The 24,614-nt window shown below is 39.6% G+C and overlaps 1 protein-coding gene across 1 annotated transcript in view; it reads left to right on the top strand.

Moving 5' to 3' along the window:
* Positions 1 to 4,692: 4,692 nt before the first annotated feature.
* Positions 4,693 to 24,614, top strand: part of pkn2a (protein kinase N2a) — a 33,876-nt gene continuing 13,954 nt past the window's right edge. The window contains exons 1-4 of the mRNA XM_083928997.1: positions 4,693 to 5,047; positions 15,885 to 16,049; positions 16,161 to 16,296; positions 22,681 to 22,835. Coding sequence (XP_083785123.1) covers positions 5,027 to 5,047; positions 15,885 to 16,049; positions 16,161 to 16,296; positions 22,681 to 22,835 — 477 coding nt within the window. The 5' untranslated portion in view covers positions 4,693 to 5,026. The remainder of the gene's footprint in view (positions 5,048 to 15,884; positions 16,050 to 16,160; positions 16,297 to 22,680; positions 22,836 to 24,614) is intronic.

Raw genomic sequence — 24,614 nt, 5'->3', positions numbered from 1 at the left:
CCTAAAAACAATCTATTTTGTGTTTCAGCCACACACGGAGCTCACAAATGTAGGCGGGGTTATTATCAGATGGTAAGAGTCGTGCACTGAGACACGAGGAACATCTGCACAGATCCACGGACTGCACTGTTTCTACCTTTTAATGTCTGATCAGTGTGCTGTCACCACTGTTGCGGTAAACTTGATTATGGAATGGTTCTATTGGTACCATCTGCAACTTTTGACAATGTAAACGCAAAAATAACCTTTCTTATGTTTAATGATCTGAGCTGTGATGAACCAGACGTCTCTGTGGAGATGAGACTAAAGATTTAAGGCTACAGTGGAGAGCAGGTTAGCATATAGACCTGTTTTTTCACATCAGTTTTTGTACGAATCAAACTAACAACATATAAAGTGTGAATTCACGAGCCTTCAGTGTTTATGCTTAGTTAACATGGCTGCATTACATTTCATGGACTTGAGTTCTTCTGAGTTAACTCATATTTTCACACGAATGTTGAACCATTCCCTATATCTCTGCTGTTTTCTTCACAGTTCTTCCTGTAAAAGAGGCTGGTAATAACTTTGCTAATTCTTCTCTTGTGTAGTGTCATTTTGGTTTTTTTTAAGGTTGGGTTTATTGCGCTTTTATTGGCCGATCAAAGTTCTTGTCTGCCTTTCATAAATTGCTAACTAACAATTGGAAAAGTGTCTTAATGACGCCCCCTCAATTAATTCACCTGGAAGAGATTTTTTTCTACTGGTTCTGCCACATTACAGCATCTAAAGTATTTAAATACTGAATCTAATAATACTGAATCGGTATCATTTTTATCTGAGGAAATACTGTAGTTTTTCTGTGCCTTCTCTGCACCCAGCTCTCCCTGTGCTGCAGCTTTTGTCAGATGAAACATAAAAACATCATCAGCTGTTTTCATCTGTTGATTGGAATATACAGAACATTTTTAGAACCTACTAGAGAAGCGTGTGTGTATGTGTATGTGTGTGTGTGTGTGTGTGTGTTTTAATCTAATAATCATCAGGTACAAGAAAGCTGGTAAAGATGGATGAAGCTGCTGCTGTGAAAATTAAAACTGGATTATTTCAGGGGGCGGTGTCCTGCAGAGGGAGATAAAGAGCTGCTGCTGCTGCCTCGGCTGTGTGTGTGTGTGTGTGTGTGTGTGTGTGTGTGTGTGTGTGTGTGTGTGTGTGTGTGTGTGTGTGTGTGTGTGTGTGTGTGTGTGTGTGTGTGTGTGTGTGTGTGTGTGTGTGTGTGTGTGTGTGTGTGTGTGTGTGTGTGTGTGTGTGTGTGTGTGTGTGTGTGTGTGTGTGTAATCATTTTCACATCCTTTTCATCAAGAGTTTTTTTTCCAGTATTGATATGGTGATTAAAGTTAGTTAAATATGTCGACACCACACAACTAAATTATGCTTCATTAACATCTTAAAAAGGACAGAAAGTTGTCTTGTAAACCTGAATTTGTATATCCAGTATTTCCTCTTGTTGTGGAAGTCGTTATCTTGCTGCTGAAAACAATAAATAAATTGAGAGCACTGAAATAAGAACATGGTACCGTGAAGAGAAGAGGAGTCATCAGAGGCCCGAGAAAGTTTATATGAGCCAGTGCTGCCTCTCAGTGTTACTCACCTCGGCTCTCAGGTAATCCCTGGACAGTAATCAGCTATTGGACTCATCTGCATTAATCTCAGATCATTTTCCAGTTACAGCTTCCTGGTTTTGAACCTGTGACCCAGATAAACATAGAGGCGGTCTCCAGTAAACAAAAAAACAAGCACTAAGATGATTTCAGTGTCTGTGGGGATGTCAGGATTTAGTCAAATGCAACTCATCTGCACATAAGTGGCCCTCCACTCAAGAAAACCTTTTGTAACCTCACGTTTGAGCTTCACTGTGCAGAATGTTGTATGTGCACACTTAATGACATTAACACAGGGTAATATGTGTACTTGGGAGCCTGATTTTGTGATATCACAACTAGCTTTGAGTCACAGGAGGTGATCAATTCTGAAGTGTTTAATGAGGCAGACGGAAAAGACACTTTTTTTTTCGTATCAGTCGAGTATTTTTATATGGCTTAAAACATTTCTGGCCGTTATTATTTTGTAAAATAACCTAGAGCTTCCAAAAACAAGGAGGGAAGGAAGGCCCCTGGACACAACAACTACATGTTCAATGACTTTTTACAACCTTGTGGAACAATCCCTAATACCTGCGTGCTCAATAAAACTTAGCCATCATCCCATTAATCAGAGCATTGAATCATCATTTTTATTGTGGGTAATAATAACACGCCCACGGAGCAGTAGTGTTCATTCAACGGTAAAAGCAGAGCTGGAGTAAGAGCTGCAGAACAACACACATGTATCTTTTTCGATTAAGACAGCTATTAATTAATACGATGCTACAGAAACAGCATTTTCATATTCAAACACTGCACCAATTAAGTGCATATTGATCCACGCATGAAAGACAAAACCATCACGTCCTGTCTGAAGCACCTGTCCTCAGTCGGCCTCTGGAGAGGACGAACTTTAACAAAAGCACATCACTCATAAGTCTACCCAACAAGGCCTCTACCACTTTCATTATGTGGACAAAGCTCAGTTTATGAGTGAGGATCCTGCGTCGTTGTCCACACCAATAAATATTTGAGACATAAACACAGTGCCCAGTCTCTGAGACATATGGCTTGTGATGACTGTGTCCCTGAAGGTTATGTAATGCAGCTGTAAGTCTTCTCACTGAGGTGTGACAAGTCCTGCACCGGCCCTGGTGGAGAAGAGTTCAGTGTTTGTTCTGTGGTTTCTTCACAGCAACTCTTCCTCATCTATCTGGCTTGACAACTCAAAAGTAAACTCTTACAGTATTTAATACGGCACCTCTTGTTTGCACGGCATCCGCACGATGACTCTCAATTTGAATTATAGTTTGATGAGCAATATTAAATAGGTGACTGTCTTCGTTAAGTGCAGTAACTGCGTTTAAGTACTCCAGTACAATTTTTTACTACTACTTCACAACATTTCAGAGAGAAATACTCGTTACCCCGTTACAATTACCTGACAGCAATTAGTTGTTATTTTGCAATTTTTAAAGAACATATTTAATGCATTCTTATACAATAAACTCTCCAACAGTTAGCAGTTAAAGTCATATCCACTTTGACCTACTGTAATTACACGCCTACACAGCATTAAAAATAATAATACAAATATTTATAAATATTAGAGATGCACCGATCTTGATATGACCACACATCCAGTCATGCAAACAACATTACAGTGGCTTTACTATAAGAAGATAAATAACTACAAATGTAAATTAATTTATATTTATATTCCATATCTTATGTCTATTTATCTTTCTGTGCACAAATAAATCTATGTATCACATATTATTTGTGTTTTGGCAATAAATTAATACATAACAGAATAAATAAATGCTGAAATAAATAAATAAATACATAGATAAATACATGAATAAATGTATAAATAAATAACAGAATAAATAAATGAATAAATAATTAAATGCTGAAATAAATGGGACCTCCTACCTCTATGACATACGGATACAGAAATATAGAAATAAATATGTAGGGGAACAAAAATGTATAAATAAATGTGAATCATTTATTTATTCTTAGATTTGTTTATACATTTATTTTAGCAATAATTTATTTATTAATTTATTTATTATTTTTTAAATGTATTTATTACTTTATTTAAGAATTAATTATTTCATTTACTGATTTATTCATGCACTTATTTATTACTCTATGTATTTATATTCATTTATTGATTTACTTATGCATGCATTTATTACTTCATGTATATATTTGTATGTTAATTCATGCATTCATTTATTTATTTCAGCAGTTATTTATTAATTTATTGATGTATTTATATATGTATTTATTACTTTATTTAATTATTTAAATATTTTAGCAGTCATTTATTCATACATTTATTCATGCCTTTATTCAGTTATTCATTTATTAATGCAGTTATTTATTACTTTATGTATTTATATTCATTTATTGATTTACTTATGCATGCATTTATTACTTCATGTATATATTTGTATGTTAATTCATGCATTCATTTATTTAATTCAGCATGTATCCATGCATTTATTTATTCATTCATGTATTGATTTATTTATGCATGTATTTATTACTTTATTGATTAATATATGTATTAATGCATTTATTTACTTATCTATTTCAGCAGTTATTTATATATGTATTTATTAATACATGTATCAATGCATGTATTTAGTTATGCATTTATTTCGTCATTTATTTCTGCATTTATTAATGTGTCTTTATTTATTTATTTATTAATTTCATCTGTTATTTATTCATTTATTTATCTACGCATGTGTTTAGTTATGCATTTTTTTCATAATTTATTTCTGCATTTATTAACGTGTCTTTATTTATTTATTTATTGAGACTTAGGTCATGTTTAGTCCTCCATAATTAGAATATAAGGCCAGCCTATATGAAGTTATGGATCACGTGTGTGTGTGTGTGTGTGTGTGTGTGTGTGTGTGTGTGTGTGTGTGTGTGTGTGTGTGTGTGTGTGTGTGTGTGTGTGTGAGAGTGAGTGTGCGTGTGTGTGTGTGTGTGTTAACTGTCCGGGCTGAGAGAGGAGCAGCCCATCAGCAGCAGCAGCGGCGGCGGCGCTAACAGCTCCTCTGGGCGGACGCTTCAGCTCTAAACCACCGCCTCTTTCTCTCCAACTGCACTGGGACAGATTTGTGCTTTAGGTTTTTTTTTTTTATATATATTTTTTTATTTCTCCTCATCTATGAACACAGGTCAACCGTCCGGGACCGCGTCAGTGATGTGTGAAGACGACATGGGAAGCCCCGTGTACCCGAGATGACCGAGGATTTTGATCCGAATTACGAGGTCTTTTTGAGGGAAAGTTTTAAAACAAGGCTCGGTGACGGAGTCCCTCCTCCTCCTCCTCCTCCTCCTCTCTCCCCGTAGGATCTGATTCAAAGGCGAAAACCAAGATGGCCGCCGACTCCGTGCAGGTAGGAAAAGTTGTCAACTGTTGAGAAAAGTGCGCAAACTTCCTCCAAAAACAAGTTAGGAAACTGTTTAATTTCACTAAAGTTGGGTCGTTTTGAGTCGGTTTTTGTGTTGTACTTTAAATTAAAGGTCTTTTGCTGAATCCCTAAAGGGTTGTGTGGGAATTATCCATGGATTGAGGCCTGGGAAACAGTTTTCCAAAGTAACTTATCCTGAAATATCCCAAAGTTTTAACCTGTTTATTATATTTGGAGGCTGCTGTGTTAATGAATGTTTGTGTAAACGTTTTTTGTAGCTGTAGTTTCTGTTTAACTAACGGTAACAACGGAAGTTTTACTGTTTTAAAAATAAACAGTGCCCTCCGTGTGTTCATTAACCGGTAACACCATATCTTTCAGTTTTAATATGTTATCCGTTATATAAACAGCAGTGTGTGAAGTTACTAAGTTCAGTTACTTTACTACAATTCTGAGGTTTTTGTTATTTACTTGAGTATTTCCATTTTATGCTGCTTTATACTTCTACCCCACTACATTTCAGAGGGAATATTGCACTTTACTACATTTATTTGGCAACTTTAGTGACTTTACAGATGAAGATTATTAATACAAAATAGCATCAACAAATTAAATAACTAATATTGTTATAGATTAAGCCCCACAGCAGAATATAAAGTAAATAAAGGTAGCCCCACCTTTATCATCTGGAACATTAAAGTGATATTTACATTAATCTCTCAATAATTGTAATCTGATATACTAATATTCTTAAATGGGCAATTCTACATAATGAGTACTTTTACTTTTTGTATTTTAAGTTCATTTAGATGCTGATACCTTTGTACTTTTACCTGAGTAACATTTTAAATGCAGGACTTTTACTTATCACAGTGTTTCTACAGTGTGACAAGTAAAAGCTCTGAGTACTTATTAATTAAATTCAGTTTTATTTACACTGTCGAATCATGGCATGTATCTACAGACACTTTACAGAGTAGGTAAAGACCAAACTCTGACTTATTTATGATTTATTACACCCCTGATGAATACGGTTAAAATTGTTCCATCTTTTGCAAAGGGAAAGTGTTCATTATCCAGGTTCAGGGTGTCCGCGCATCCTTAAAAAAAAAAAAATCATGTATCTAAAATAAAGGGCTTAAAATGTCATATACTGGTCTTAAAACATTACTCAAAGGACCTAAATTTGTCAGGGCAGGAATATTTAATGTTATATTTTTTTCTCTGTCTTGCGGGACTTTTTGAGAAGATGTAGAGAGGATACTTTCTTACTAGCTGCTGATTTAAATAGTAATCTGCATACTTGACTATGGGAAAGTGCGAATTTATTGAGAGTTGGCTTGACGACGTACGTTTTCGAAGTTGGCTCACGTCTGTTGCCAACCGAGACAAGGCCACATGCACTCTGTGCAAAAAAACGTTGTAATACAGAGCGATCCCCAAACCATCGCCTGTATTGATAGTGTTTTCGTTCTTAAATTTCATTCAAGGTGGCATTAAAAAGGCGTTAAAAGTCTTAAATATGACTTGCTAAAACCTGCACATACCCCGTGTTTGCTTAACGTAAAGTTTTTTCAGAACCACGTTACCGACCTGGCGAACTTAAATCAAAAAGAAGCACAAAAAAGTGTATTTTAACATGCAAATGCACATTTTTCCTGTTTTTAAAAGGGGAGTTGGCGCGTGTAAGCATCACAGTCACATCTCATTATTCTCTATGAACAGTCATGACTCACTGATTAATGTGGTTTCACTTGAGTGACGTCAGGCCTGAAAGAAGTCTGAAGACCTACAACTCATCCACAACTTTATCTAATCACGTTTGAAGTGCGGTCAAGCATCGGCTTTAGCAATATCCTCCAAAAACTGTGTTCATGTCCAGAGCTAAGACCAGGGCGATTACTCACACTGTTATTCATGTGTACAGGGAGTGACTGATGACAGCAGATAACAAAAAGCTAACTCTTCTGAAAAGTATTAGTTTCTGGGGGCAACAGGTGGTGATGACGACCTGCTGTTATTGCCTTTACTGAAACAGTTTAGAAAATTGCTCATTACACTTTAATGTTAACTTTTATTTTAGTCACTCAGCACAGGTGTTTGCTCAAAAGCTTTATTGGCAACACGCCTGATGAACAATATTTTCTAATGTGGGTTTATAAAACTAAATCCACACAGTCACAGCAGCCCATATCAACCAGCGTCTGAACACAGCTGTAGGCGAGACCACCTGTCGAGTGTGAGGACATATATGGATATAGATGTCCTTTTATGTGGGATTTCATCCCAGTATTGGTAAAGTTTATGACTAAGAAACAATAAAGACACACAAATATCCCTGAAACAAATAGATCTGCACGTCGTTAGAAAGATTTTAATGCCGTGAGTCGGCTCTTCCTCAGACTTCAGAGCCTGGGGCGCGAAACGTGACGGCGTTAAAGTCCCTCTGACGGGAACTTTTTGGTGCATGCATGGATGTATTTGTTTTAATAAAAAGGTTTATAATGAAGCCAATCGTTAAGCAAGGGTAGGGGATATAACCAGCCTTTAAAAATACAGACAGGAACAGTTGCCATGTTACCACTGGCAACCAATTTTGGGCTTTTTAAAAAACATATAACACAATAAATAGGCACAGCAAAACACGCACCTCATAATTAATATATTTTTTGTATTTTTTTTTTTTAGTATTTGTTGCATTAGTGCATGTGCACAGGTGTCTGTTTTAGAGACTATTCAGTAGTTTGACTGTGGGGTGAAAAGTTTGGCCACATCACAAACGTGCAAATTGATCCAACTGACAAAAGAACCAGATTAACCTAAATTAAGGGGGGGAGAGCACTTAAGTACATCTCTGGGTCTTTTGGGTCACATTTTCATTATTAAGACAAAACTGTACAGTACCTTTAATAACTCTGAATATAAGAGGAATAAAATGGCAATACCTGATGCCTGGCTACTACTTAAATAAACAACAATAACACACTTTTAGCTGCAGAAAGGGTTTATTTTTTTATCAGTGTATTTTAAAGTACAGCTATAAATGCAAATATACTTTTCACTGAATAGACTAATATTTCAGCCGTTAGAATTAATACTGCAGTATGAACTGATTTGCCGTGCTTGATGGGATTTTCTTTAGGTTTAAAACTAAATGTGTGTGTATTTAACACTCATACATTTGGACTGGATGCATTAATGTGAAGTTAAACTGACCCGTCTTTTGCAGCCCGCTCAGTGTTTAGACTGTTTAGATGAGATCATAGTACAGTTGTGCATATTAGGACTTTAAAGAATACCATCTTAAAGTCATGCTTTCTCTATTTAAATATCTATGTTAAGCTGAGGATGACCAAGCATGAATAAATCACCATGGTAGTTTATATGGAGTGGAACCAGATCTGCTCAGTGGAGCGACAGGTGCGTCAGTGCAGAATATCGCTCGTTCTCCTGTGTGACATTGCAGCGTCGCGTTGACCTCAAGTGCAAGACGTTACCTACAGTTTGACCTGACATGGGATATGTCTAAGGCTCATGTGAAGGCTGCATTTGTAGGATATGCGTTTATTAGCTTGTGTTGCTATTTCTGGTTGCAGCAGAGTACCAGGCCAGTACTCTGCAGCCAGCAACAGTTGAGACGGCTGGGTGTCAGGTTGTAGGTTGAGATGGGCCTCGTGCAGAAATGGCAGGGGCTTGGCTTTTTAATCATGAGCCTGGATAGTGGCCTCAACTTTTCCATTGTCCTATTGTCTGAATGGAGCTCTTGTTGTTGGACTTGGAGCTTTCGGGCTTAAAGAGCAAGTTAACCTGCTTACACTTGAGGCTCAGACCTAATGTTTGCTTTACTTCACCGTTTCCTTTCATGTCTCAAAGTGAAAATAAAAGAGCCCTTCAGCAAGGTCAGCATGTGTAGGTAACCGTTGCCTTACCTTTTGTAAGAGTAATATCAACAGTGATCATTTCTAATACAGTTTAGAGCTATAGGTTTTATTTATATATTTATACATATATTTTTATCGATCCATTAAATTAAGTGCCTCTTTCATTTCTGATGTTTTGAAAGTTGAAAAGTAGCTAAAAGGTTTTAGGTGCAGCCTTTTGATTTGTCTTGAGCTTAAACATTTCACAGAGCAGCCAGCAGAGCCACACTGTCAAGAACAAGTTCCCTTCATCCATCACAAACTGTAGGCATTGTGCTACGAGTGGAAACATTTGCTTACAATTCCAGCTTCGCTTGCCTTTGAACCTAATAAGTCTTGAGTTCTCTGTGTGGTGTCATTCTCCTGACAAGGCAATTCATATATGCAGCAAGAATACCGTACAGGTAAAAGAGCAACTTTAGGAAGTATTAGTTACAGAGAAACAAGAGGTTAAAGCAATCCCGCAAATGAGCTCCTGTTCTTTATTCTTTGGATATAGTTTCTTTGTTTGATCCCAAATTAAAACGCAGGCCCTTGCTGGTCTACCAGCTGATTTATTTCCACCTTATCTGATCGGCCTTTCATGGGTTTCCTTGCATTGTTGCACCGTAAAATAGGCCCTTTAGGGTGTCCTCATGCTGTCCTCGCACCACGTTGGGCAAACACAGAAACAGTGCAAACATGTTTTGCAGGGCAGTGAGTTGAAGAAGAGAGCTGCCCCCTCTCTCACACTATTCTTCCACCTCCAGGAGTTGTGACCTCCATTTTACCTGAGTCATCAAGGAGCCTCAGGACCAGGAAATATGCAAACTATAGTTTCCTCTGAAGTGAGCACCTATAGAGGAGAGTGGGGGTTTTGAGCACATTGAAACCGCTTAATGTACCAGGCGTGATTTTGAACAGTCAGAGGTAGAGTAGCATTTCCCCCAGGTAACTGTTAAGCTGAGGCACCCAGATTAGAGCTGCCCATTACAACTAACCTCCTGATTTGAATCCCAATTTTGATTTCTGACCCAATTTGATCCAATATGTATTCAATCAGGGATATTTAAGTTACAATACCAACTTTGCTCTGATATGAAATATTCTCAGCCAATGTTGTAAATTGTAGGAACCCTCTAACCTGGTGGATAATTAAGTATCAAAGTTCACATTAGGAATTGACCCCAAAGCAGTTACATTAATGTACGTTTTATTTAACATTAACACACCACAGCAGCCAACACAATAAAGTTCAACTCTGTAGACTCTACAGTCAGTGAGTAATAGTGATTCACCAGAAGTGCAGAGACGGTTTATCCAAAGACAGTTTTCCCACAACAAAATTTTGAGCGCTATTTCCCAACATGCTAACATGACATGCACAAATCGCACACTGCAGTGGGTGTACTGACATTTGTTCACTGTGTGCCCTCTGTACTCACATGATCGGTACAATCAATTCCCCCAGTAAGTGCTGAAAATGACGATTGTATTTCTTCTTCTGTTTATTTTTCCAGAAGCTTTTCAAACAACTCGTCTGACTCAGCACACCGCCAAAAGTCCTTGTGATCCTCTTTTTACATTTATAAAGTAAATCTAATTGTTGCCGCTCCGTTGTGCTGTTGTTCCGCCATTTTCCATTTGGAATTAAGGCAACATGACAGCGATTGAGGGCGCTGAGTAACGATCCACACTCAACAGTTTGGCTGTTTTTGAGTGTATAACCGGTGAAAGCACTTCCACCGTCAAACTGGGAAGTGTGCAATTTTGGAAACAGCAATGGTTGGTACCAATGGTTTCGAATGAATCGATAACCCAGATCCTGACGCAACTTGTCTTATGATGATCAGTTTAGTTAGTAGGTGACGGCCTAAATGATAGCCACAGACACGGATGGCTTTTGCGGTGTGAAGTATGGCCCCTCTTTCCGAAGAGCAGGTGGATCTGGTCTTTGTATAAGGCGAGGTAGCCAGCCTCCTAAAATAAAACATTGAGGGAATCCCCTGTATTTTCTGTGAAACCGTAGCATAGATAAAACCGGCTTGTGTCTTTCCACAACAGCGCCGCAACGCCAGCTTTCTGGTCATTCACAAAGACCAGATCGGACCCAGAATCTGTCAGGTTTATGCGTTATCGTAGCACACGTTTGATTGAAAGAAGGAGAGAAAAGAGAGAGGGGAAGAGACAGTTGACTATTGCACGCAATGTTTCTGTAGGTTATTAATAACGTAGGCTACTCTGAACGCTGCTCTCTCACTTTTTGACCTGCCGGTTGGTCCACTCGCACATCTCTACTGTGTGTCGTTCAACCTGTCCGCCTTTCCCTCTCACAACGGCTCTGTGGCTATCCCCACTGCCGACTTTAGAGGTGTAACCAATCCGTCGATTCTGCCTCCGTGCTTTTCACAAAGACTGCGGCGTGTCGTTTTATAAAGGTACACAGGTAAACAGCCCCACAACAAAAAAGCTAGAGAGAACCTTGCAAAGTTAATTTTTAATGAGCTCTTGTGTGTTTTTTAAAAAAGCGTAGTTTTCCCAGGCGCTTTAAAACTTCACTTTCACTCTTCGGGGGTGTCGTTTCACAGCTTCTCCTCCTTTACCACACAAGTTGCTTTCCAAAGGGGGGAGGCCACAATGAACAGCCAGTGTTTGTGTGTTTTTCATTTGGGTTAATTTTAGACCCAGTCCACTCCCTGGAGTGAGATTAGGTCCCATTCTGGGCTGCTCTGACCTCACAGAGTTAGACGCTAAGAGGGATTTGGCCGTCACTGCTCAGACGGTTTATCTTCCCCGTTGATGTCGTCAGTGGTCTGTGTGAGAATGAGGGAGCTGTTCAGAAAATCCGAGGCCAGCGAGGTGAATGAGTGTGGCGCTGGACGGAGCCCCTGCCAGCTATCGTGTAGCCTAACCTTTGTGGCAGAGGATATAATTTCTCCTAACAGAACTTCAGTGGAGTTTATGTAACGATGGTTAGCGCTGGTCAGCAGAAAATGCGAAGACGAGGCGGTTCAACTGATCTAGAGATGGAGTTGGCTGAAACCGATGAAGTTCAGGTAAAGCAGAAAGATTAGTGAAAGCCTAGAGGTTCTGTCTCACTGACTCTTTTTCTTCCATCCTCTCCTCCAGGCAGTTGTGCCCACAAAATCAAAGCTAATTGCATAAAGCCTTAATGTTATAGAGCGTTTTGTTTGACTGCTTTCTTTTATCGTAAAGTCACGGCGAATGCAACAAGAAGCACATCTCGTGGTAGTCACGGAGAGGTTATTTACTGTTTTTCAATCTCATTATACCCTCATTTTTAGGAATGGAATAAGTTAATTTTGCACACATGTAAACTCTGGCACAGTTTCACAGGCTGTCAGAGGGCAGCCAGTTCCAGTTTCACCTTTACATTGTACGTGTTGAGTTGGTTCTGTTATCTGGAGTTTGTGTGAGTGCACTTTACACTGATCATTTTTCTAACGCATCAAAGGTCACAGATGTTGAATAACAATGTGTATTTACAGCTAATTGAGCAATGGTAATAAGCACCAAAGTGAGGGCAGGGTTTTATATTTTGGTTTGCTATTTGGCCTGTTTGAGCTACAATGACTCATAGGTTGAAATGTTGTGGTTTCATAGTTGTAACCATGTCAATTAAAAGATTAAATCGTCCACAAACAAATTTAAAGTTAGAAGATATTTTCAGAGCTTGTTGAGCTGTGTAATGAAACAGAATAAACTGATTGTTCACAATCTTCAGATAATCCCAGACGTGTTCTGTGATCAACTAGTGGAAAGTATCTGTTTTCATGATGAACTTTAAAGCCAAAGCCATTCAGGAAGCGACGGCTAATCCCTCTTTAGTTAAGGTGGAGGCTTTATGGATGCAAGTAAATAGTGACTGACAGCAGCAGTGAAAACACTGCATACAGAGGTTGCATCAAGTTCAAAACGCACCACTACAGCGGGTCGACCTGAGAATAATCATTTTGGCTGTCAGGGTTAAATCTATGTTTGACCAGAAGATAATGTCACTTAATTTAAGTCATTAGAACGTCATTAATTTTGAAAATATTGTAGAAGTTGCAAACTGGAAATGAGTATCGATCACCTGAGTTGTTAAAAAAAGTTGGATCAGAATTATCCGGATTTCTATCCATGATCAGCTAATCCATTTTACTTTTGTGCTGTTTTTTCCAAGCAACATTGGATTGAATCACCCTGATCCAGATAAAAACTTTACAAGGTGACCAAATCCAGAAAACCATTTGACGAAAAACAGCACGGGGGTTGTTAGAAACTACTTTTGACATTGTAATTAACATAGTGATAAATAAAAGTTCAGATTTAAATATTTTTTTGTTTAATATTGAGAGTGACACAGGAGCGGATTTTCACTCCTGTAAAAAAAAGATGCATTAAAGAACAGTACACTACATTTAACCTACAGTATATTTGATTGTACTTGCATTCTTTCTAACATCATCCTTGATATCGTCTTTTTTCACTGCTGTGTCCATTTTCTTTCAGTTTTTATCCTGGTTTTTTAAATGCTGGGTTACTCTTATGGGCTCTTGTTTTGAAAATCTCATGAGGTTTTGTGTCTTGCAGCGACCTATTGTAAGTGCGTTGCTTTAAATGCTAATTTAAAAGTTTTATTTCATTTTGTTCCTGAAATTCATTCTTCTAGTGGTATATATATATTGGAAGAAGGACCAGCTGGGAGAGACCTAGATCAACAACACCCTTTATTTATATCATGGCCGTATTAAAAAAAAAAAAATTAAAAAAATGTGTTCCCACTCCCGTTGACTTTTACTCCTGATCACAGGATCAGTAGTGAAATTCACTCCTGAATCACAGGACTCCTAGAAAATTGTCCGTCTCTTCTTCACTCCACTGAAAGCCTAATGTCTACTTTATTACCGTAAAAGCCTTTGTCTGAAATGATCTTGTTTAAAATAAGTATGATCTCACTTTGTGTCAGTCACGTTTACACACCGACTCTAACTTTGTCATTAAAGTTTTCAGGAACTTTCTCGGGTTTTTTTTTGCATCCATCTAAAGCCGTGTGACCGTTCACATCCACCGCACATGCAAACGTAATCATCCAAACCATCTGATGAACTGATTCATTCACTGATTGATGACTTATACAGCTTACTTTCAACAAGTCAGATAGAAATATTGAAGTGGTGGATATGATGATGAGGATGATGACGACGAGGAGGGTGACGAAATATTAACCCTTTTTTGTTGCCGCAGTGCCAAATGCAATGCAAGGGCAAAGGGTGCCGACAGCCGGGTGACAGCATTTTGTCTTGCATTATGAATCTTCACAGCAAATAAAATGATAAAATGCATCCTACTCGGTGTGCAAGGTTTCTGTGCGTAATGATTTTTCGCATAGAGGGAACGCAGACAAAAATAGGGACTAGGTGTTTAAAAGCAAGTGTAACAAACAGTATAAATAAATGTGTGTGTATATACTATGTGAAACAAATGTATTATTTGGCTAATTTAAAAGTTTTATTTCATTTTGTTCCTGAAATTAATTCTTCTGCTGGTATATTTTTATCCCAGTATCCCAAACAACACATGCTTAAGGTTTAATCCAGGACAAAACCACAACTGTATTACGTGATCTTATCTGATTTCGGAAACTTTTTTTCTTCATCTTGGGAACGACCCATTTCAAATGCCTTGTGAGACCGTCCATTGTATTTTACTCGCAGATCAGTCAAAATTTGGCGTTGGTTTTGGGGTGGATTTATGTGAGACGAAACAAGAAGCGACTGTTCAGTGTAAACAACATGGCGTTTTCCACGGATGAGTGCAGCTATCAGCAAGCCGCAGGCTAACGCTTTTTTCTCTTGGATCCTTCTGTTGGAATATGAACCGGGCACCTGAAATTGTGCCTTTATCTGTAAATCTGCGACACACAAACGGCAAATATCCTTTACGACATGTTGTTTACTTTCTGAGCTTTGCCTCGATGCTGTTAGTACGTCACAGCTTTGTTGATCTGATGGTTGATTTGGCCTGTATGTTGGTGATGGACAGATGATTTATCTAATCAGCAACCAGTATTTTCGCCCCCTTCCCAAAAGATATCCAAACGAGAGTTCCCAGATGGATATGCAGAGCAAAGATCCATCTGGCGGAGTCAGGTTCCCATTTCACAAGGTTTGATCCAATCTGATAGCTGAAATCCTATCAGATTACTTCTTAACGAGTGAACGACTCTAGATCAGATCACTTGAAAGTATGCTGGTATTGTTTTCACCTTGTGGTCCCGTAGACTAAGACTGAAGTAGGAAATATTTCCTCAGAGGCAGTTTTAAGTATTTTTTCAAGGTGATTCAGGTGTATTCATCGCGGAAGCATCCCAACCTTGCAAGATACAGTCACAAAACGTTTCAGGTGTGTAGTTGTGACCAAAACGAAGTCTGAGTTTGAAAATGGATGTGATCCGAGCAAGGGCACCGGAAGTAGGGGGTTAAGGAGTAGGGAAGGGGCCATAAACCCAACGAAAATACGCCCCTGGCCTCTGATTCCAACACAAGATGGTCTCTAGTTCACAATTTTGGTGGCTATTATGTGAAACTCAGTGACTGCTGGGATGAAGCTGTGTCTCGAGCTTCTCCTGTTTTTATGGCTTTCCTCTTGAACATAAATGCATTTGTTTCTTTGAGCAAAAGCTTCAACAAACACCAGCAAGTTGGCTCTGCTTTGTTTATATTGATAAGTGCTGTTAGTTAAGCGCTGCCCGTCTATTTGTTGATTGAGTCACTGACCTCTCTCTGTCCTCTCTTCCTCTCTCTCTGTTATCCCACTTCTTCCTTCTCCTCCTCCCTTGCTGACCTCCTCTAAATGACATTCCACATCTCTCTCTCTCTCTCTCTCCCTCATCTCCTCTTTTTCCTCCCTTCCTTCAGGGGGATGCCAGGGGCCAGCTGGTGGCGGAGCGATTGGGTCTGGGCCACAACCTGGACCTGTCAGATACGATGGTTCAACAGAAGCTGGACGAGATCAAGGAGCAGATCCGCCGCGAAATCCGCAAGGAGCTGAAGATCAAAGAAGGCGCTGAGAACCTGCGAAAGGTAAACTGAATGAATATGTTCTGGAAAGTCTTTTTCCATCTGTGTAATACTCCCCATGACTAGTAAACTGACATTCACGATTAAAAGTCTCCTCCGCTCTCCTCTGCCCAGGTCACCACAGACAAGAAGAGCCTTGCGTACGTTGACAACATGCTGAAAAAATCTAACAAGAAGGTAGAGGAGCTTCACCAGGAGCTGCAAGAGCTCAACGCCCACATCGTGGTTAAAGATCCCGAAGAACTGCTGGGTAACAACACAATCAATACAGTTGCATTTAAACATTGATCAAGCAGTAAATTCAGTTGACATTAGCTAACGCTGGACTATACTCCATAAATATATATATATATATATATATATATATATCATTGTTGTGCGCTTTTACATCAATTGGAACTTTACTTTCTTTTCTCTATTTATTTTTAATTTTTATTTTGATGTTTTCATGTGAAATGAGTGGGCTGATACAGTTTATTTAAATGACAGTTGTGAATGAATGAATTGTATGAATGAATTGTCTTTATTGTCATTGTACCAGTACAACGAAATATACAGTACAATCCCTTAAAAGTGCAGAAATAATTTAATATTAAAAGCATCAAATAGAATAGACTAGACCTTTAAAAGACACATTTAAAACGACAAGCTTACACACGCGCACACACACACACACACACACACACACACACACACACACACACACACACACACACACACACACACACACACACACACACACACACCGTAGCAGCTTAAGGAGACAAAACAAAAAACAGTAGAGTGCAGAGACCTTGAGCATCATGTACCATCATAGGTAAAGGTATTTGCGGTGTTATGGATAAAAACTGTTCTTAAGTCTGTTAGTCCGAGCATTCAGAGACCTGAAACGTCTGCCCGAGGGCCTGTGATTTGTCTTTGGAGGGTTTTCCTGCAGACATTTCTGTGTGATGACTAAGTTTATCTGGGGTTTTCCCCAGGTGTAATGTCACAAAACAGCAACTTTTCTCAATTATTGTCATTACCTTTTATGTTTGGGCTGCTCGATTATGGCAGAAATCATAATCTAGAATATTTTTGCTCATAATTAAAATCACAAGGATTTACATAATATTGACTGACTTCGGAAACATAATGCACAAATTGAACTTTAAAATAATTACTTTTTTTATATAACCCGAGATTTACACCAAATTTAATTCGACTGAAGAACAAATAAAAAAGAAATACAAAAAAATAAGATGACTTAAATAATAAATAATATATACTATATAATTTAAAAGAATATTAAAAATCATAAAAAAATAAATTTGATTTTGTTAAATAAAGTCAACATGTTGCTACATTGGTGCACTTAATCAACCTACTGAAAATATATAAATATTAAACATAAACATAAAAATAATACATAGAAATAAATTCATGTTGTTGTGCATTGACACAACTTACTGAAATCTCCTAAACATCTATTCAACATCTTGGTAAACTAAAGTTCAAACTAGACAAAACGACGATCATTGAACTGAAATGCGGTGCAATTATCTTTTTTTATCTCGTCGTCATCGTTTGAAGCCAAAACCTTAACTGAAAATAAAATTTGATTGATCGCCCAGCAGCATCTCTCAGTCATTCTCTGATGCCGGTTTATTGTAAATACTGGGTATCACTGAGTAGATAATTTTGTCAGTGTTGTGTCAGAACAACACCTACATGAACACACAGAGCGCACTGAGCGTTTGGAGGTGACTCACTCTCCAGAGGCTGACATTGTTGCACTCCACATTCCACCGACAGTTGCAATGAGCCGTCGATTGTTCCCCTCCGAAGCTGTTGAAAGCCCGCTCCTGTGCGTTTGTCGACAACAATGGAATTTGTAAAGAGTTACCCACAGCATAATGTAGTTTTGTTACAGTCGTTGCCTTATGCAGCATTTGTTGGTGGCGAGTGTCCGGGTGAATTCAGGAAGAGAAGGAATGGTATTTGTCTGCCTGTTGCCATCACATCCCCCCGGTTCAGTTGACATTAGGAAGTAGACGACACAGAGGGGGAGGGAAGGGAGGTCATCTTGGTAAATGGTTATCTTAAGTGGGAACAAATTTAGCCTGACTCAGTGACTCTCCAATCTGATGAACGAAGGCTTTCTTTTTAAGGGATGCCACACCAGCGGAATGTCGCTGGCTATCGCAAAAAAAATGATGGAGACGGACGGAGGGTGGCTCAGCTCAGACCTACAGTCATGAGACGATTTGTTGAAATGCGTTTTAGCTCTCAAACCTGCAAAAGACAGCACTTGTTTCCTGAATTAGTAGGAACGGAGTTGCTCTGCACTCTGCGAGCAGAGTATGTTTTTGTTCCAGGAGAAAGTTGAACGTGTTCTGGTTATTCTCCGTTGCTCAGCCGACGCCAGAAATGGGCCGACTAACTCTCAGGTGGCGTAACCAGGCGAATCATTTAGAACAAATTTTTATTTACAAAGGCGGCCTGGCAAAAGGCTTGAGGGAACATGGTAGGGGCTGAGAATAAAAGTTAAACAGAAAGACATTTCCAACATACTCAGTACTTATATACAGTCACAACAAGCAGCACATAATTGACATGCAGTCCAGCACATGAGCATCATGCAGGTAGCTAGCAGAAAATACAGCAGCACACGAGTAACATACACAAACACCAAGATAAACAGGCACGGCGAAAACAAAAAACTCAATGCATGGGCCAGTAAGGAAACACCTGCACGTATGGGTGAAAAGCTCCATAATAGAGTTCTTAAAAGATTCACTTGGAGATCAAATCGTCCAGTTTTAGGGTTTTTTCCTGAGGAGCTGCTGCTGCTGTGATGCAGGGTAACCAGTCAGTTCCCTCTGTCACACATGATCTCATTCATAAAGACACTTGCCCAACATCAGCAGTTCACTCCCTGAATACAAGTCCAGTCTGTTTTCCTTCCAGTCGTCATCACATCTCTAGTGACAAACCTCCACCCACGCTAGTTTTAGGTCCAGTTCTCCGGATCATGATGCAATTGTTTACAGAGCATTGTTAGCATATTTCTCGTTGCCTTCTCATCAGACACAGATGGGGTTAATCTGAGGGAGGGTTCCCCTTGACAGCTGTCCAGCAGTGACATCAGCCCTGCAGCTATTCAGTAGCTCAGTATCTTGTCAACTGGCCAAGCGTGGGCTGAACCTCGCTGAGAAGGTCCTTGAATACTTGGCTTTGTGTGACCTTAAGCAAACCCCCCACACACACACACACGCACGCACGCACGCACGCACGCACGCACGCACGCACGCACGCACGCACGCACGCACGCACGCACGCAGAGAGGAAAGCCTCAAATGTAGATTGGGTGACTAAGGCAGCGCTTTTGAAAGTGTGTTTCTCAGCGGGCCTTTTTGTCTCTTTCACAAACGGCTTTCTAAAGACGCTGACTTACTGTGATGTTAATGTTGTCACCGTGACACAGACTCTGATTGCGCAATGTGGATGTCAGTTTTGCCCCGAGCCCCTGTTAAATTCTCACCTTGCTCCACAGGCTTTTCTACACATACGTAGTTTGGATGGGAATCTATAAGTGCCCACTTTGTTTTCCTGTCTAGCCCTGTCTCTCTCTCTCTCTCTCTCTCTCTCTCTCTCTCTCTCTCTCTCTCTCTCTCTCTCTCTCTCTCTCTGTCTCTGTCTCTGTCTCTCTCTGTCTCTCGCTCTCTCTCTCTCTCTGTCTGTGTGTGTGTGTACACAAGAGGGTTGCCCTGGGAAGGCTAGCATCCTTCCCTCCTACACAAAAACCTCAGCAGTGATGCTCTCTCAGCCTATTAAGGGTCATTAGATGAATCATTTAGACTTTCAGTTCAAGGCGTCACATGCTTCCTTTTTGCCCATATCCCGCAGGTGTTCAAAGGAATCTTTAGACACTGTTTTGATGAAACTGTTTTTACTCTGTGAGTAAATGACTCGCAGACCCGCCTCTGGTTATTGTTATCTGTGTTTGGCAACGTCTTCCTTCTAACTGTTTTTCCTCACCACTGTTATTTTAAGCTACGCCAGTTGCTTAAAGTTGTCTCAAGACAACTTCAGGCAAATCTTTTTGTTTGTTTGGGAGTATTTATCTGACTTGTTTTTGACATGGGACTTTCTTTTAGATTTGAAATATCAAAGAATAGTATTTAGCTAAAATACTTTTAGTTGTATACATAATAGACTGTGGCACCTCTTTCTACTACATGGTACCTCTCGGCTCTGCACTTTGCTCTTTTCGTTTTCCACTGCCAATAGCACCACCTCAGTGTGTAGTTTAGGTGTTTCTCAGCTGATTGTCATAGCGATGCCGCAAACAAACCGCAGTGACAACATCCTCAACGCAATATTTTTAAATATGGGTTAAGTGAATAAAATTAATTGCGGCCACCATTGACAGTTGCTTGGCTATAAAATGTCTTGTTTGTGCAGGATGTCCTTCCACTGACGCCTCTCTCTGACCAATCAGTGTTCTGTACAAGCCCCCACCACAGCGACTTCCTGGTTGATCCCATAAGGAAGTGCCAAACTGCAGTTCTCTGAGTTTCCACAAGGGGCAGGTTTCTTAATAGAGCAGTTTCTCATTGACCCCCATGTTAAACGGACTGTTTTCCCAGCATCATTTACCTATTTAAGGCCTGGTACAAAAAAAACATTCTAGTCTGTATGTTCATATCTACACAGTGTGAGGGGGTTGCATTTTTTTTGTAAAAGGCTAGTTTTTATTTTATTGGTGGTTAAAGTTTATGAATAATTAGGGGCGTGGTCTCTTGAGTCACAGCTAGCCGCTGGCCCTCACTTCACCCCAGAGGTATAAGTCAGCCAGATGGACGTATCTCCCGACGTCACATACATGCCCTTTTTTGGTAAGAGGAAATGGGGCGGAGTCAAAGTCTGACAAGATGGCGACTCCCGTAGCTGAGTATGATTGGATCAAGTTGAGAGAACGGACCTCGACGGAGATTCTATGTGAATTTTTTTTATTCAGTCGATCGATCTGCAGTGCTTTAACTCCAAGATTTTAGTATCAGCTCAGCTTACTTGGAGCCTTGACTGCATAGACTGTAGATCGATGGTGTGACAGCTCCCTGAAAATGAATCCAAAACATCTGGATCGCCCTGGTGGCTGGCTGCAGTATAGTCATAAGCCCTTGTCTACTCCATGTTAGCAGATGGGACATAAGGCAAACTAAAAAAATCAAGCACTTATCCAATTTATTTTTCCCAGAGATGATTTCTGTCATTTTAGGTAGTTCTTATCAAGATAATATTTGTTCAAGTGTTAATTTCTCTGATAAGTTTAATGAGTTATTTGATGGAAAAACAGGATAAACGTCACGATTGACAGCTGCAATTGGTCAGGCAGGACTTTGATACCAGACGATCACTATTGTGGGAGCGAGTGGAGCCGCACCTGCAGTGGAAGAGCAGCATTAACGCACTCTGTGGGTCCTTTCTCAGAGGAGTTGCTTAATGACACACAGGCGTTGAAACTGAACTTGCGAGTCAGGAGAAGTCAGGCAGGTTTTCTTTGCCCACCCCACCTGTGTGTGAGAATGTTTTCCTCTTTGCTGCAGGGATCAGCCTGGGGAGGGGTTTTCTCTGCTCCTTTCGAGTCCAGGCATGACCAGAAAAACACTACAAAACAGTGAGCTCATCGGCCTGAACTGTGGTCCGGATCAGGGGATAGAAGACACCTTTTCATTTTCACTTTATGTGTCTGAGTGGTGTTTGTATGAATGCACGAGGAACTCAAATGCCTACATAGATATGGGCCAAGTAGCACATGCGCTTTTGTCAGCTGCTTTTAGGGTCTGGGCAAAAAGATATGTAAAAAATGAATGAATGAAATTGAAATTGTTGTGGATATGTCCTTGTCATAAGTGTTTACACCACATTTGCATATGCAGTAATGTCACTGTAGTAATGGTGGTTGTTTGCAAGTTCACACATGTTTTTTGTTTCCATTGGCACAGATAGAGATGGCCGCAGGGTTTCCCTCTGCTGTTTTAAGTTTAAGCAAACTTCAGGAGAGAGCCAATGAGATGACAGGAAATTCATTTGAATAAGCAGTGATTGTCTTTTGTAATGTATAGTTCCTGAATATCAGAGTAACCCTAACCCTAACCCTAACAAAGCAGACTGAATATTGATGTAATCTCTCTTTTTTCTGGGTCTGCATAAAAGAGCAAAGTAAATTGTACAAAAGACACATCCAATCCAATTGATGGTCTCCCTCTGGCACCATTTATTTATCTGAAATTCTACTTTAAGACAGACTCTTGGTCTGGATCTTATTGCTGTTGACTTGTGTGGTTACTTTTGTGTTGAGAGAGTCAATTGGAGTCTTGTGTTAACAAACCTCATCAAAGTATAAACAGCAGACCTTTTCTGGATGCATTATGTGACTGCTTAAGTTGCTACCCCGCGTGTTTTTGTTGGCAAAGGTAGTGCTGCAGGACTGTTCAGCTAACTTCAAAATGGCCAGCAGCCAAAAATAGCATATGCAAGCTGAGTTACTATTTACAGTGAGTTTGTCACAGTATATTTGTGAGTCACGTATCTGTTTCCAAAGTGCTATAAGGTTATAACGTACTTTTTTTTGTCTGTCTTTACCCAGAATGCCCTTTGACCCCAGACACCCCTAACAGCGAGGCGAGAATGTGCACCAGCAGCAGTCGCCTAGCTGCTCTGAAAAGACAGAATGACATCGAGCTCAAGGTCAAACAGGGCGCTGAGAACATGATTCTGATGTACTCCAACGGGCCCTCCAAGGTAAGATTCAGGAGAAGAGGGGAACCTGACATTCAGGTTCAAGCTGGTTCATGTCTGGCACCCAAACTGACATAATTTATATTGTGACATCTCCAAACAAAAAGTCAAACACGAGCAGTCAGACAGTCATAGAGGTTTTTTAACAATCACTCATGCTTGCCAAATGTATTTGGGGGCGAAAATGATGAACAGTAAACAACTCTGTCGTAAAAAATCCACCAGTTTACAAATCAGCTTCCTCTTCCAACTTTGAATTATTGTAGTTGTGTGCAGACAGTTTTTTCCTGCGCAACGAGGGATTACTGCTAAAATTTGTGCTCACTTTCTGTTTTACCTCCCCAATAAAGTGGGTTAGCTCAGTGTTTCCCACCTGGTGGGGGGTGTAACAAACCATTAGCCTTTATACCAGGCAGTTTAATACACAGGTTTCTTAGCTGGTCACTTGCATTTTCTACCCTTTTATTCAATACAAATTCGACTCTTTTATTGACTTTTGATAGATGTGTTATGATTATGTTGTTGTTGCTGGTCCAAATTAATTTTCCCTGTTAAAACAAGCCCTTTTCACTTGATTTGAATTGTTTCTGCAGTCTGGGTATTTTGTTCTGTATTACTTGCAGCTAATTGAATTGGTGTCAGTTGTGTTGTAATTGTTTTCTGTGTTAGGATGATACATTTACTACATGTCTGATATCTCAGGAGAGGATCCTTGGCTGAAAAACAATTGAGAACCACGCCAATGAGGGAACAATTACAAGGAGAAAAAAAACAGATTGAGGGAAAAACTGCTTCCCTGTCTCGTTAATCATCTCCTGACCTGCTAGATAACTCTTGCGATCCCTTGTGGGGGTCTGGACCCCCAGGTTGGGAAGCACAGATTTAGATAATCTGGGTTAAGTGTTGTCTTGTTCACAAACTGTCTGAATGTCTGAGTGCTTGTTGTGTTCCCGGATCTCAGTTATTACTTACAACGGTTTCCAGACTTGCAATCACAATGCTCATTATGTATTTTAAAAAAATCTTTTTTAGAAAGGCACCGTGGTCGTTCCCAGTTTGAAAACCAGTCTGCAGGCGGTGGAGTGATACATGTTGGGTTTTCTTTTACAGCCTCCCTGTAGGGGAGGAGGAAACATGAGAAGGCGCTGACACATACTGTGTGTCATAGGCACTGCTGTTTGTTCACAAAGCTCTTTGTTGCTCCTCTAATGCTCAGAGTGAAGAAAACTATCATTTAGTTGGGAGGGGTGTGTGTGTTTTACCAGAACTGATAGCTGGAGCACTGCAAGCTCCTGCTCATCTTGGTCAGTAGTAATTGAAGCCACTTTGTAGTAGACAGTTTAGTCTCGTGTAGAGTTTAAGTTTTGAGTCTCTAATGTGCCAGTGATATAATTCTGCTCTTCATCATATGTTTCTGTGGATAACATGTCAGTTGTTATTTAATGTAGCATGGATCCATTACATCTCCCATGCTTAATAATCCTTTTAAAGAAATAGTTTGACAGTTTAGGAGATACGCATATTTGCTTTCTTGGCACGAGTTCGATGAGAAGATTGATACCACTCTTATGCCTATGGGCTAAATATGAAGCTACAGCTAGCATTAGCATAGCATAAAGATTGGAAACAACTAGACTTGCTCTTTCTTAAGGTAACAAAATCTGCATCTTGCTAAATTGTGCTGATATGAGTTTTAAATTGTTTTTTAATTAAAATGATTAAACAAATATGTCTAGACACTGTCAGTATTACATTTTGAATGTCTTAGTTTGGTTAATATCT

Source organism: Echiichthys vipera, assembly GCF_963691815.1.
Source record: "Echiichthys vipera genome assembly, chromosome: 15".
In the NCBI taxonomy this organism is placed as follows: Eukaryota; Metazoa; Chordata; class Actinopteri; order Perciformes; family Trachinidae; genus Echiichthys; species Echiichthys vipera.
This window is presented reverse-complemented; position numbering and strand designations above follow the sequence as displayed.